The following is a 15,976-nucleotide window of genomic DNA, read 5'->3' on the forward strand; positions in this document are numbered from 1 at the left end:
TTAATCGGCATACGGGAATTCTCTGAAGTCTGGTAAGTATTTTTAGGGAATATTTACATTTGTGTTTTATGGGTTTTTGAAGCACTGGCGCACCCAGATAATTTCTGAGGTGTTTTTTTGTGTTTTTTTTTTTTCTCTCCAGGCCACCCTGGTAATATGAATTTCCTCTAAACCTATCTTAATGCCCTTCTTGGTCATGGGTTATCTAGAGAGACTTTTGCTCCCTTACATTTATATCCAAGGCTGAGACTTCCAAGTTGCCTGTTTCTCTGCATATGACAGCCTTTTCTAGTTTTCCCTCTTACTTGGCATAGCACCCTTTGGGGTCCTTCCTTTATTTGTGGATAATCCCCAGTATGTTTCCTTGTGCTGTGCTGTCCCTAGGTTTCATCTCTTGTCCCTTATGTACAGAGAGCTTCAAAGCCAGAGTTGACTGTGACATGCATTCGCATATACCCCTGGGTAGGATCTACCTTCAGGAATCACCTGGATTTCACCTTTCTCTTACTTCTTTAACCTTAGGTTATTTTTCTTATTATCCTACTGCCTTAGTGTACATTGAAAAGACTTCTTTAAACCTTTATCCAACATTCTTAAGGATTTTGTTCTGAGAAGGCTCTTCAGGATATCTCATCTGCCCATTGCCCTAATATTTATCATATGTCATTTTTAATGTTTCTTTTATAGGATTCAGTTTAGCTGCATTTAAAAGAAACAAGAGGAAACTAGAGCTGGCAGAAAGGGTGGAAACAGATTTCATTCAACTAAAGAAAAGAAGACAATCAAGTGAAAAGGTCAGGAGGTGTTTGAAATATCAATCATTAATGTATCATAAAGGTATCTTTAATGTGCAGTTAGATATATAAGCTTTAAAATGGTATGATCTAGTAGAAATATAATGCATGCCACATATACACTTTTAAATTTTCTGGTAGTTACAGTAAAGAAGTAAAAAGAAACAGGTGAAATGAATTTTAACAACTTATTTAAACCAGTGAATCCAAAATAGCAAAAATTATTAGTGAGCTATTAAACTTTTTTTTTTGTATTAAGTCTTCCAAGCCAGTGTGTATTTTATCCTCGCAGCATACATCTCAATTATGACACTGAATTTTCATTGGAAATATTTGGTCTATATTTGTATTTCGTAAAGATAACAGTTGAAAAAGTAGTTTACATAAGAAGTTATTCCAAACATACTTAAAACTTTCCAATTCAATATGTTTTAAATTGAAAATTTAATAAAATTAAAAATTCAGTATCTCATTTAACCTCACCATGTTTTAAGTGTTCAATAGCTATATGTGGTTGATAGCTACTGTTTGGGGCCTTGTATCTTCAGATAGTGATTCTTAACATGGCTGTTCAGGAGTTAGAGTGTGTTATAAGGAAATGTATATTTCGGATTCATGTAGGTTTTTTTATACATTCTAATTGCATGTCTCTGTTTCTCATTGTTACACATTCTTTGTTTGCATTTCACGCATTAGTATGCCATCATGAGTCCATGTGTGGCATTTCTTAGGTGTTTGGGGTAGAAAGAAGTTGGAAACCACAACATTCTTGCTCAGTCTATTGCTGGGAGGTTCATTAGCACACAGTTCGTGATGGGTGTCTCACGTTATAGTCATTTGATGTGCTTTGGAATCTCAATATTCTTTATTGATTGGTCCTTCTATGATTGTTTATATATTGGCTCATGCTTTCTGTCAGTTTTATATGGTTTACTCATAAATAAATGCATAATAAATCATCTTTCATAGTGACAGGTATTTTCCTAGTATGTTGCCACATGGACAATTAATTGAATATTTTGGTTCAAATCTTTTTATTTTTCCACCAGAGAAGAGTAGGAAGTTAGGAGGAAAATGAACATTTTAATAAGTAGATCTTGGTGGACGTGAAAAATAGTGTGTTTCTGTTTTTTTGATTTTTGCATTCCCTGTGATGTCTGAGTAAGAAAATTTAGGATTTTTGTCTGTTTTAAAAAATGTAATAAAATTTGCATTCAGTGAGCAATGTAGTCATTTTTATAAATGTTTATAACCCATGTAACCCATACACCTGTCAAGATGCAAGATATTCTGGTTCCTTTGTATTTCCTCCCAGCCAGTCTCCACTTTCTATAGACAAGCACTGCTCTGATTTTTATCACCATAGATGTTTAGTCTTGCTCTCCAACTTTATATAATTGGAATCATACAGAATGTTCTCTTTTCTGTTTGTTTTCTTTCACAAAATCTTTTTGAGGCATTGTATTACTCTGTATCATTTTTTGTTACTGAGTAATATTTCCTAGTATGAGTGTACTGTGATTTCTTTATGTGTTCACCTGTTGATGGACATTTGGGTTGTTTTTACGTTTTTACTACTATGAATGAAGCTGCTATAAACATTCTTATAGAGAGTTTTTTTTTGTAGACATTAGTTTAGGACTTTTATGCCTGAAATATCAGTTGATTTCATAAAGAATATATTCAACTTGTTTTATTCAGAAGATTAACTTTTTTATTCAGAAGATATTTATTAAGCAGCTACTCTTGGTGCTGATCTGGGTAGAAGAAAACAATGAACAAGATGAAGGAAATTCATGCTGTAATGAAACTTTACATTTTAGTGGCTAGAGACAAAAACATATAAGCATATAATTAAAAATAAGAAAGTGACTATATTTGGTAACTGTTATAAAGAAAAATACACACAAGATGATGTGATGTAGAGTAACTTAGATGTGAGAGATGGAAGGAAGTCTCAGAGGAAGAGCCCTTTAGTTAGGATGATCAACAGAGACCTCTTTGAAGGCGCATAACATTTGAGGCAGCATTTGAAAAATAAGAAGCAAGTTTATGCAGAGTCAGTGGAACAGTGTTGAGGGTGAATGAAATGCATGTGCAGTGGCCCTGGTGGGGATTTGGCATATTAGAAGAATGAGGATGGGGGTCAGTGTGCCTAAAACAGACTGGGCAAGTGGGGAATGGTATAAGATGAAGTTGAAGAGGTAAATAGGTGCTGATTCCTTTAAGAACTGGTAGATCATGGCAAGGAGTTTCAATTGTATTTCATAAATAATGAATAGTCATTGAAGAGGTAAAAGCAGAAATGCAATGCCATCTCATTCACATTTTACAAAGTTCTCTTGGGCTACTAAGTGGAGAATGGATTGAAGGGGGAGGCAAGAATAGGAGACTAGTTATGATGTTATTACAGCTGGGAGATGATGGCATTTGAACTGTCAATGATGAGGATGGAGATGGAGAGAGGTGCATATGTCTAGGATATACTTTGAGAGTTTCTGGAAAGACAGGAGTTATTGATGCCTTAGACATTGGTAAGTAAGAGGGAGAAATTAAAGCTTTCAGCTTTAGCAATTGAGTATTGCTGTTTACTGACATGAGGAGGGTTGGAGAAGGTAAGGCGTCATAGTGATAGAAGTGGGAAGTAGAAATCAAGAACTTTCTTAGCCCATATCCCCTTAATGGACTCAGATACCAGTGCTTTCCATTTTTACCATAAGACATATTACCTGATGCCAACAGCACCCAAAACTCCCAAGCTAATAAACCATCTTTTAGTGTGTCATATGCCTTTGCTCCTTTCAGTTGAACTATATGCCACCAAGAGCCTCATTATACTCATTATTTTTATCATTGTAATTATATAAGTCAGTAAGTCTCATATACACTAATGAATATTGAGTTTAAAAATAGAGTTATCTATTTAAAAAGTAAGAGTTGAAAACTAATTTGAAAAAGTAGAGTTGGTTTATAAAAAATTGCTATAGAATTAAGTATGAGCAAGCCAGTCAGTTGTAAAAGACTGAAAAAAGTCATAAAAATCTAGACGCTTTCTATATTCAGTGCATGTTAGTGTCTTTATGTGCTTGTTCTATTTTAGACAAAATGAAACTTGAAATCATAGGACAATTCAGTGTGTTATAAATTATGCAAAAAAGATGATATGGAACATTTATTTGTGGGCCCACATTCAAAGAAAAGGCTTTGGTCTCATATGAAAAGATTGGCTAATGAATGAACCTTTGTGTTTTAAATAAAAGAAAATGTTTAAGGTATGTGTGTTTTTTAATTCTCTGCTTCACCCAGAGAATTTTCAACTTTTGATAATTACAACTAACCACTCATCATACTGGTTGAAAGGATTTCCAATAAAAAGCTTTATATGGCAAGATGAAATATTAACTATGGAGTCAGTTACATGGATCTGAAGCTCATGGATAGCTCAGGAGGGGAATTTCCATTTGGAAATTATTGGCATCGAAAGGAATATAAATACATGAGAGCACTTATGAGAGAGAGTAGATAGAGGGCTGCCGCTGAACCTTTGGCCAGTTGAACATGTACAAGTTGGGAGGAGAAACCAGCAAAGGAGAAAGAAGAGACAGCCAGTGAGGCAGAGGTACAAACAGGAGAGGGTCTAGGTAGCCAAGAGGAAAGTGTTTCATCTGGGTCAAGTGCTGCTGAGACAATCAGCTAAGAGGGCATGGACTGGCCATTGAACTGAGCACGTGGACATTGTGGACCTGGATAAGAACTATTTCTGTGATACAACTGATTGTAGACCAGTGTGGAGTAGGTTGATCAGGGACAACAAGGGTACAGATTACTCTGTTGAGAAATTTTCTGTGGAATGGTGAGAGAGAGAAGGGATCAAGAGACCATATCATTGCCAGTTACTTCTGTGAATTCAGTGAGTAATTTAACATATGAAGTTTCAGTTTTCTTAGCTTTTAGAATGCAAATAGTGATACTCTGCTGACTGGCCCAGCTGTATGAGCAACACAAGTGGTAATCGATGTTCAGGTGCTTAGTAGCTATCACTGACTTAGTGAGACACTGTCGTCTTTGCCATGTGGCCTTCATCTTCAAAGTCACTCAGCCTGAAAATCAAAACAAAACAAAAACTGCTGCCTAAGTTAGTTACGCTGGGTGGAATCTGGTAAAAGACAAAGGGAGGGTGGGAAGGGAGGTAGGGAGCGGTGCATAGAAGGGTTGAATTCAGGCATGATTCCAATGAGTATTTTAGACATCTTAGATGAACGAAAACTATTTTTAATGTTTAGAATATATGAACTTTAATGTGTACAAAGCTCTGTGTTTGGCATTGGCCTACAGACGTGACTAGGACCCAGTCCCTCGCCTTTAGGGAAGGACGCTGGTCAGTGGCTTTGTTTTATAGATGTTTGATGTGTAACCTTGGCAGGCCTTTTCTCCAATGGTAAGGATAATAAAACATGCTCCCAGAAAGCAAAGACCGCCAGATAATGAAGCAATCGGGAAGAAAATTATAATTTTTAAGAGGCAGTATAGTAATTTTTAGAAATATCACAGGAAAGGACAAATAGCTATTTTCTAAATCAACCTGTATTTAGTTTATTTCTCCCTGTCCTGTGTGTGTAGTTTCAGCATAGTTTTGGTCAGCTAGCATTGACTCAGGCCTGGTACTACTGTTTGTTGTGGCCACTTAAAAAAAGCTGTGAGTTGGGTGTATAAATATAATAAAAAGAATAGAGTGCTGAGTGACTTTCCTAATGTTCACATTTTTTGTTCGTGTTGAAGATGAATATTGTCTTGAAACAAGTAAACAGTAGACTAAGTCAGTATTTTCAAACCTGAAAATAAAGCAGATACATTTAGAAATTTTTGTTGCATTGATATTTGTTTTTCTTTGAAAAAGTGATTGTAGGGACATATAACAGTACTAATAGAAATCAAAATTAAAGCAAGAAAAATATTTAATAAGCTTGCTACCTCAATTAATAACTGAGTTTTTGTTTTCCCTAGTCCTTGACATTTACATTTACATTTGACTTAGTTTAAAATAAGAATGGTTAATCCATGGAACTAACGCTTTTGGCTGCCCACAACAGAAAACCTGATTGTGGCTTAGGAAATGCATATTTGTCCCTCTGCTTCCAGGCGTTCTGCCACATAATAAAAAGTTTGGAGGTGGTTGGTTGCTGTTGTTAGCTTATATTTCCAATGATGCTAGGGCCAACATATCTGGGATTCTCTTGGGCCATTCTCTCATGCCTTTTGCCTTATGGATGTAATATGGTTCTGAAAATTTTAGATGTCACATCTGCATTCAAGGTGAGAAGGCGAAAGACTGTGGAGGGTGGGAGTGGGGAGACTAGTACCAGATGTATCTGTCACTTTTTATCTGGCATACAAAAGTTTTCCAGAATCTCCCTCAATAGGCTTCTCCTTAGTTATTTTTTTGGAGGGGTGGGGGTAGGGGGAAGGGTAGTGGAGAAGGGGCACAATTTGGTCACATGGGTATCCCTCACTGCAAGGGAGCCTAGGAGATAGAGTGGATTGTTTTAATTACTATCTCATAGCTCATGGCTTGTTGCTGGACACATTGTCTTCCCAAACAAAATAGTAGTTTTGTTGTCACAGAAGGAGGAGGAGCTGTTATTAGGTAGGTAATGTGTAGTGTGTAGCATAAATTGAGACAGTTCTTTTTCATCTACCTCCCCACAATTAACATGTCACTTGTTACTACAAACTGGTATTGGGTTAAGCGGCTAATCTACACATGAATCAAAAACACATTCTGTCTTGACTTTCAAGATATATGGATTTTAAGATATAATATTAAAAAATAAGGAATATAAATTCTTTCTGTCCATTCTTAGTAATTGGCATTTCTGTTACATCCATACTTATTTTTTGCGACTTAGAGGGAAGATATGCTGATGAAGGAAAAGATTACTTCCAACTTGTAGTGCTGTGTAATATAAAAATAGTAGTTGTTTACGCTCTACCCCACTCCCCTCTCTGGGTGGACTTACCTCTTTTGGATTTTTCTTTTACCTCTTTGTTTCCCTCATGGTGTACAGAGTCCATTCTTTGCACAGTAGTGCTGCACCATAAAGATGACTGGACAAGCTGCAACTGTGCAAAGAGGTCTTAATGGCATGTAATTATGCTTGTCCCATGACCTTTATTTTGTCAAACCTTTTATTGTTGGTTATATATGCATAGAGAAACAAAAAAAAAGTAAGTAAAACTAATATTTATTTAGTACACTAATTTAAAACATTAAAAGCATTAAGAAGTGTTTTATTTCTGTGTAAAAAAACTTATCAAGAGTAATTTGAATGGTGCTTGCTTTCTTGTCATATAACTTAAGATATGGAGTGAGCATTTTTTTATGTCCTGGTGAATTGTCCAACTCCTTTTTAATTTTGAATCAGCTTTCGATATTTTATCCTTTGCTCTTTCCATATCTTCCAGAGTTTTTTTAATGTCAAGGTTTTTTTGCCAGTGTCATTTCCTCTGGGACATCTTCATCCTTTTTGTCACAACTACATTCCTTATTTATATTGATGTATTTGTCTTCTCTAAGTTCCTCTTACTGTTGGTCTAGAGTCTCTTAAATGGTAGCAGTGTTGAACACACCCACCATCAACCATTTCTTCTATAACTTCATATATTTTTTATAGAATTTCACTTCCAACATTATCTATTTTTATTTCTTTGCTTCACTTTGATCTTTGTGGGCCATTTCCCTTTTCTGATTATCGGTTTTTGTAAAACATCTAGTGGCTTTTTCACCGGGAGCTAAGGAGGCAGACAGCTACATGCTTTGCTGTCTGTGTACCGTGACCCATCAGTGAGACTTTGAAAGGAATGACGTGAGCGGTTATCGATCATGATGAGCATTTGATGCTTCTGTAGTGATGTGTGAACTGAAGAGCTAGCAGTGAAGTTTGTACTTTATACGATTACTCACAGTTTATATACCAGGGTAACTGAAACTTGAACCATGTTATTGAGGGACCAGTATTATTTAACTAAACTGTGGCAACTAAAATTCATATGTATTGGAATTAGGCAAAGTGAGCACTGGGTTTCTGTTAGGTAACCTGAATTATTTGTCCTGTGGAGTTTCCTTCAATCTGAGTTTTGCTGATCACATATACATATTCATGGTGCAGTTCAGCGTGTTCCTCTCTTTTGTAATTCCTGCAAATTGGTGTCTGGATCTCCTCTGGCTGTATTGCCATGGACTCTTGTTGTTAGAATATATATCAGTAATTCTTGTGGTATATGTGGCGAAGCAATGACACATTTTAAATTTATTTCTTGCATTGTTTTGATACTAAAAGAAAATGGTAGTTTTGTTGGTATTAATCTTTATCATATTTGAATAAGGAAACCTTTCTTTTCGATGAAGTGGTTAACTCATTGACTGGTTAAATGCTGTTCTTGGCTTCTGCCACAGGACTGACTGGGCTCTACAAGGAGATGCTCACATTGGGGAAACAAACAGACTCAATGCACACCATAGTCTAGATTTCATAAATATCAGTTTCAAACAACTAGCCCTGGATATTACTGGAAGGGACTCTTTTATTCTTAGAGTATTAAAAGAGGTTGGGGGTATTGTTTGATCTCAGCATTTTTGATGTTTCAAGGCTTTTTTTTTCTCTCTTCATTTTTCACAAGCATATTGTTGAAATAGTTTCCATGTCTTTTTTCTTTAATAACAGATTTTACAGTTGAATGTACATAGAATTCCTTGCCTCCTCCCACCACTTTTACGAAGTAATTTAAGTTTTCAATTAATTTCATTGGTTTTTAGGTAAAGCAGTTCTTGTATATGTTAGTGAAATGAAAGATAATCAGACCTTTTCCATTGTGTGAATATCTTTCATTTTTTAATTTCTAATGAACAAATTTAAAAATTTTTGCAAAGCTTTGTACAATGTTGTGTGTTCAAAACCACTCTAAAGAGATGCTACAACTTTTAATTTTGTGTTCTTTAGTCACCACATAGGGACATCAAATTGGCCACATGTTTCAGAAAGGAAATGTTGGGCCTTGCTTTGTGTGCTTCATATAAATATATTCTATTCTTTTGAAGTATATTGTGGGTAACATTTTTCCCTTTTATCCACCATCTTGAAATTATTATGTAAACGCTTAACTGTATCATACTAAATCACTGTATTTTTTGGGTGAGAGGTAGGTTAAGATCAAAGAAAATAAATGCACAGAAAACAACATGTTTTTCTCAGATTGTTCTATCTGTACTTGTGTACATGTCTGTACATTATGAGTGCAGGGAAAGGAGTAATTAATCTCATAGAAATTTTACTTAATCTGAAGTTTTGTTGTGTTTCTCAAGAAGATGGTTAGTGCATAGATATATGAGTAAACAGAAGTAAGAAGTTTCTTTGACTTTTACATAAAGAAATATACTTTATACATTTAAGTTTTTTCATAAAACTGAAAATCCATTCTGTGAAGTGATTTTCTTCTGTTCGAAATTATTTCTTTGAATCATAAATAACATTTAAACAATTACATTTGCCTCACCTAAGACTATCTTGATTACTGAATAAGCCTATAGGATTTACATTAGGTAGGTAGGTAAGTCAATGACTTAAATAAAGGCATTACTAGATTACCACCACGTCATGGATTTAGGTAGGTTATGGAGCCTGATGATTAGTATTCCCTTGTAGTATAACTTGATGAGAATTCTTTAAGTGTCTTTGGTTTGCAGTACTTTATGTCAATTCATCAATTATCTAAATCCAGAACTTCCAAGCCTTGATAGCTAGGCAATTGCAGTATTTCCGCCATTTCAGAAAAAGCTTCTAAGTTCTCATATAAAGATTCAATAGCTAATTGGTTGGGTTTCTTCCCAAGTTTCCTTAAAACCATATTAAGCTATGCCTTAAATATGTACTGAGTCTTAAAGGTTTTTTTTTTAAAGATTTTTATTGGGGTGTTGGGGGGAAGGGAACAGTGCTGGGGAATTGGGGGAAGGGGAACAGACAAGTTGCTGTCGTTTTGTTCTTCAGTCTAGTTGTGGAGGACGTTGCTTCACTGGCCTAAGTTGGCATCATTATTGCGCTCTTCCCGGGCGAGGCAGATCAGTCGCCGGCTTCTGGACGGCCGCTCACGGCGGCTGCTGGCCGCTCACGCGGGCTGCTGGCTACACACGGTAGCCCATGGCAACCCACTGCCACAGGGGCTGCAGCCTACACTGTTGCCAGCGACTCACAGCAGCCCAGCTCCAGGTTGAGCTGTTGTTCAGCATCTTAGCTGTGGAAGGCAGTGTCACTGGCCCTCATATGTGGGATCTGAACCGGAGCCCTCTGGCATCCCAAGCCAGTTCTTAACCATCGCGCCACTCGGCCGGCCCGAGTCTTAAAGTTTTAAGTGAGATAAGATTGACGCAATATTGAACAGCTAAAGAAATCTTAACTGATCTTTTTATTTTGTAATGGAAGTTACCTGTGGTTTTTCAGGAGACTTGTTTTAAGTTGACATCAGATATTGTCAGTTTTATAAATCCTCTCTCAATATTTAGTATTCAACAGCTCTGGAGGGCCTCCTTTACATTTTAGTGTTTAATAGAATCTGTGAAGGGGAAAAGAGCATTCCTTCATTATCATTGGAATAGTCCCAGTTGATCTTATATATAATGTAGAAATCACCTTATTGTCCTTCCTAACAGGAAATACCTCCTCTGAATGGAATTTAATTGGGACTGTAGATAGAAGCCTTCCTCTCTGGGAATTCGCTCAGATCATGAGTTTAGAGCATCAGATTCTAAATCAGAACTTTTAAATATCCCTCGTATGATATTACCATGCACCTGAGTTGACCCATCACATAGTGATGCTGACACATGTGTAAGACCAGCAGAATAAACTAATGTATGAAAAGACAAATGTGTTTTTATATACACACGCACATTCGCACATACACACAGAGGTCCATAACAAGGATGTTTTAAAATCAGAAGGCAAGAACTGATAATTAGTTTGAAGGAAAGTCTTGTTTGGGCCACCTCTTCTCTAATCAGCCTATAAGACGTTGAATAAATAGTCAGATACCAGGAACTATTTTAGAATTCAAGACTTTAGGGATTACTTAAGGAATGGAGGTAGTAGGAATAGGCTGAGAGATGGGATATAGTGGAGAAGGACTTCTAGTCTAGGTCTGCCATTAACTATCTTAGAGACCTTGGATCAACATGGAGCCTCTCTAGATTTTACTTTCCTCAGCAATAAAGTCAGCATGCTGGACCAGATAATTACTATAGTTCTCTGCAGCTTGATGATTCTCTGATATGAAGTCTGACAATTAAGTTTGCGAACTTGTTGCAACAATGTTGCTAATCTTTTTTGAGATCAGAGGGATTATTCATTATGAATTTGTACCAACTGGACAAACAGTTAACCACGTTTACTATTTGGAAATGCTAAAAAGGCTGCGTGAAAAAGTTAGACAACCCGAACTTTTTATCAACAATTAATAGCATCACAACAATGCAGCAGCTCACATGGCAGTGTCTGTGAGGGAGTTTTTAGCCAGTAAACAAATAACTGTATTGGAACACTCTCCCTACTCACCTCATCTGGCCCCCAATGACTTCTTTCTTTACCCAAAGATAAAGGAAATATTGAAAGGAAGACCTTTTGATGATATTCAGGACATCAAAGGTAATACGATGACAGCTCTGATGGCCATTCCAGAAAAAGACTTCTAAAATTGCTTTGCAGGGTGTACTAGGTGCTGGCATCAGTGCATAGCTTCCCAAGGGGAGTACTTCGAAGGTGACTATATTCAGCAATGAGGTACCATGTTTCCCCATGTATAAGACGCTCCCATGTGTAAGATGCACCTTACTTTTGGGGCCCAAAATTTGAAAAAAGATGTATTACATAAAGTTATTGAACTCAAGTTTTATTCATCATAAAATTCATACAACTCCTCATCACTGTCAAATCTCCCAACCATTAGCTTGTCCTCATCTGTGTCTGATGACGAATCACTGTCTTCATATATTGCCTCGTCCTCAGTAACCTACCGTAATATACCGGTAACAAGTGCGAAACAATGAGCGCAAAGACAACAAGCACGAAAAAGTGGGAAATGAAAGTAAAAAAAAACTACAACCACTGTATAAGACGCACCCAGTTTTTAGACCCCAAATTTTGCAATAAAGGGTGCATCTTATACATGGGGAAATACAGTATGTTGTCACGTCCTGCACGACATGAGCAGTGGGAGAACAAGAGGGGGCGGCGAAGTGTTAAGAAATAAAAGAAACAGCAGTCAAGAGTTAAATGAGCGTGGGGCCAAGGGTCTCCAGCCTCTTGGACAAGAGCCCGGAATCGGCCTGACACACCGCTTTTATTTCTCCACCCACCCGGAAGTAGCATTGTTCTCTCCACAGTCTGTGAGGCTCATTCCTGAGAACTTGCTCAAGCCAGATTACCCATGATGCCTGCAAGCTGCTATTACCGAGAGTCCACCTGAGGTGATAAGACAGATGCTCTGCCTTCACACACCCTATATGCAAACGACCCCAGGAAGATAAGATTATTGTGCTGAGGACAGATACTATCACATCATCAGGTCACTTCCCAAGCAGGTTGAGGGAAGAAATGTAGCCACAGAGGTAGAAAACCTCCAGTCTTTTTGGGGGGTGAGTGAGGGCTCATGCCCACCTCTGTGAGCCCCGAGATTTCTCCTAATGGCCTCCACATGACCGTGCCTGTCTTAAGTTGTTCCTCCCACGAGGAATCTTACCTGTCATTGACCCGTCATTAACCGGCCATCCTTTGGAGCCAAACAGGGAGGCACAAGGTATATGAGTACTGTCCTCAAAAGGGTCAGTTTAGGGCAGAGGTTCTCAACCTGTTGGTCGCGACCCCTTTGGGGGTTGAACCACCCTTTTATAGGGGTCGCCCAAGACCATTGGAAAACACAAAGATGTTTACATTACGATTCATAATAGTAGCAAAATTACAGTTATAGAGTAGCAACGAAAATAATTTTATGGTTGGGGTCACCACAACGTGAGGAACTGTATTAAGGGGTCGCGGCATTAGGAAGGTTGAGAACCGCTGGTTTAGGATTAAGCGCGGGGGGACAGACGGCTGCACAGCTGCGTGGCAACAGTATGTAGCACTTTTTCTAGGGTGAGTTTGCTAACTTAGTAGTCAGACCGCATATGTTTTCATTGGCAACATGGAGTTTGTCAAACCCTCCTTGATCCTCTCATTAAGAGACTCTTTATTCTAGTGTATCCTAAACCTGGCTGAGCAATAGATTCATCTGAAGAGGTTTAGAACTACAGATTCTTAGGCTGTACTCTCAATATACTGAATCAGAATCTGTGTGGATGGATAGTATTGGGCCAGCATTTGAGAATCATTGCTTTGTTCTGCCTAATATAGTGAGCCTAGAAAAGCACCTGCTTAGTTATTGTTTAAATGAACATAGAACATTCTAAAGGAGTTGGAAATTACGTGATTACATCCAGTTATTAACTTCATATCCACTTTCACTCATTTAGCCCTCCTTCAGGTAGACTGGAGCTGTTTTCTCCTTGCTCCGGTTTGTCTCCACATCTTTATCATTGAGTACAAGCATCCAACATATAGCACCCATTTAATGAAATTTTGAATAGGTGAATCTAAATTTATTTTTCTACCCCCTCCCCCCACTTTCATGCCCTAAACTGTTCCAGCTGCTTATTAGTTGTCTTCACTTCTTAGCCCTATCAAGCTCTAACTCAGCATGTCTAGATTCAAGTTTCATCACTCTCTCCTGGATGACTGCAGTAGCATTCTCACCCATGTGCCACAACTGCTGTGGCCTCTTCCAGTCAGTTCTATACACAGCATTCATGGAATCATTTCAAGGTTCAGTCTGGTTTTGTCATGCCCCTGTTTAAACTCTTCAGTCAGTTCCAGCTGCTCTTAAAAATAAAGTACAGTTCCTTAACAGAGCCCACAGGACTCAACAGGAGCAGGTGCTTATCTTTCTTTCCAACCTTTTGCTCTCTTACCCGCTTCCTGGGTCACACTGTTAACGTTTTTCCTGAGTCAAGGCCTTTGTCCCTGTGATTCCAGACCCCAGGAATATTGCCTCTCCCCCTCCCACCTCTCATTTTAAACTGTCATGCTGCTCCAGCTGCCTCTCTTAGTGTGGTTATTTGATGTCTATCTCTTCCACTAGAGTGCAGGTTCCAGCAGGACAGGGATTATATCTGTTTTAGTTAGCATGTTTTCTTAGCTTGGCATATAAGTGCTCAGTATGCATTTGTTTAATGAATACATGCACTTTTGTTGTTATTATTATTATTTATTTCTTTTTGGTATATTTACCACCATCGAGTTCACACCTTTTCACACTTAATGACTGGGTTGTTGTAATATCTTCATAACTGTCTCCCCTGCCTGTTTCTAGCCTTTCTCTGTTCCTTTTTCATCCTATTACATTTCCTCTTTAATCCAAGATACTTTCCTTAAAAATACCTTCATTAGTCTTGTCATTTTTCTGGGATAAGCCTTAATAGAATCTTTACTGTCTGAAGATTAAAACCCAAACTTTTAACCTGGCTTTATGAACTCTCTTGAAATCTGGGACCCAACCTACTTTTCCATTATATCTCTTTTGGAATAATCTTTTTCTCTTACTGAATACATTTCTCTATTGATTTTTCATGAATTTGCTGAAAGTTCTCACTTCTAAGTTTTTGTTCATGTCTCTTTCCCTTCATACAATACATAATAATTAACAGTGAAATAGCAGGAACTTCTCTGCCTATTGAAATTCTAACCCAGGTCCTCTTTAAGGACTAGCTCAGATGTCACCCAGATCAGAACATATTTCTTTTTTCTATTTATTGTGTGTAATGGACACTCAAATGCTTGTTGAATTTAATTATCTACTTTATACATTTGCCATTTTGAGATTGCTGTGTGTGTTTATTTTATCATATTTGTGTAGGCTTATGGAGGCATGACCATTTTGGCGTTTTATACTTAGCACAGTGCCTTTACTCAGTACACATTACTAACTTAAACATCTACAGTTGATGATTTTAGTATTAATTCTGAGAGAGAAACATATAATGTTATTTTATTTAATTGTAAATCTTATGGTGTTTCAAGATAAGTTTGAATCTATTATTGCTTCAAGCATACATTAGTCTAAAACTATGCTTCACTTTTAATAAGCTAGTGTCTGGGGATATAATGAAAAAAGAAAGTTAGGTTATCTGAAATATTACTAATATTATTGCACTTCCTCAATATTGTATAGCTTTAAAGATACTATCTAAGTCAGTAAGGGACATGATTGTCCGGAAATAATACTTTAGAAACAACCCACAATTTCATCAGACCATTCCAAAGAGGCGAATCAGGAAGTGCCCACAAGGGGGCGTGCCCATCTAGAGAAACTTGACCAAGTCTTTCCTGTTATGCAGGTAAAATGGCTCTTTACAAATACACTTCTAGATAATGTCTTGTTTTCTAGGAAAAAGAATGGACCCTCACTACAACAAGAATTTCTTACCCATTTTCTAGCACCTGTTTATTTTGGTTGTGTGATTTTTCCAAGGAGGGACAGTGAACACAGAATGGAAATGGGGATTGCCTTATAAGCTAAGACACGTTTATGAAGCTTGTGATTGTGGCGTTTCTTTCTTTTTTTTTTTCCCTGCGTACACAGGCTTTGAGTGATGTTACCACCAAAGGACATGGCCTCATGGGATCTTTGGTGGTTTTTTTCCCAATACCTATTTTATCTTTGACTTCAACATTATCACCAGCAAACATTTATTGAGTGTGCATTATGTACAGGTTTTAAAGTAGGTTTTAGGGAGTAAATAGAGCATACAGCATCTAGGCCCAGAACATTATATGTGGTCCAGAGTAATTTTAAACCATAAAGGGAAACATACCATTTGGTATTTGCTAGAAGAATGAAACAATCAGCGAATGCTACAGCAATTAGCAGGATGGAGAAAACACTTTAAGCTAAGTTTCTCATGGTAGACCTTATAGAAGAAGTCGAATTTAAGCTGGGTCTTGAATAAAGGGTAGGACTTCCGTATCTAGGTGGAGAGAAAGAGAAAGTCCTAGGTTAAGAATTCTGTGAGTGGATAAGCTTGGTTGCACTACAGAGTTTCTGCA

General features: G+C 37.4%; 1 protein-coding gene across 7 annotated transcripts in view; it reads left to right on the forward strand.

Moving 5' to 3' along the window:
- Positions 1 to 15,976, forward strand: part of TASP1 (taspase 1) — a 253,771-nt gene that overhangs the window by 82,328 nt on the left and 155,467 nt on the right. For all 7 annotated transcript variants that reach the window (XR_002123096.1, XM_019635266.1, XM_019635267.1 and 4 more), the window contains one exon: positions 688 to 794. Coding sequence is in view for 6 of the 7 variants with exons in the window: in XM_019635266.1 (XP_019490811.1) it covers positions 688 to 794 (107 nt within the window). In the remaining variant the exon portion in view is untranslated. The remainder of the gene's footprint in view (positions 1 to 687; positions 795 to 15,976) is intronic.

This window comes from Hipposideros armiger, unplaced genomic scaffold (assembly GCF_001890085.2).
Source record: "Hipposideros armiger isolate ML-2016 unplaced genomic scaffold, ASM189008v1 scaffold_20, whole genome shotgun sequence".
Taxonomy (NCBI): domain Eukaryota; kingdom Metazoa; phylum Chordata; class Mammalia; order Chiroptera; family Hipposideridae; genus Hipposideros; species Hipposideros armiger.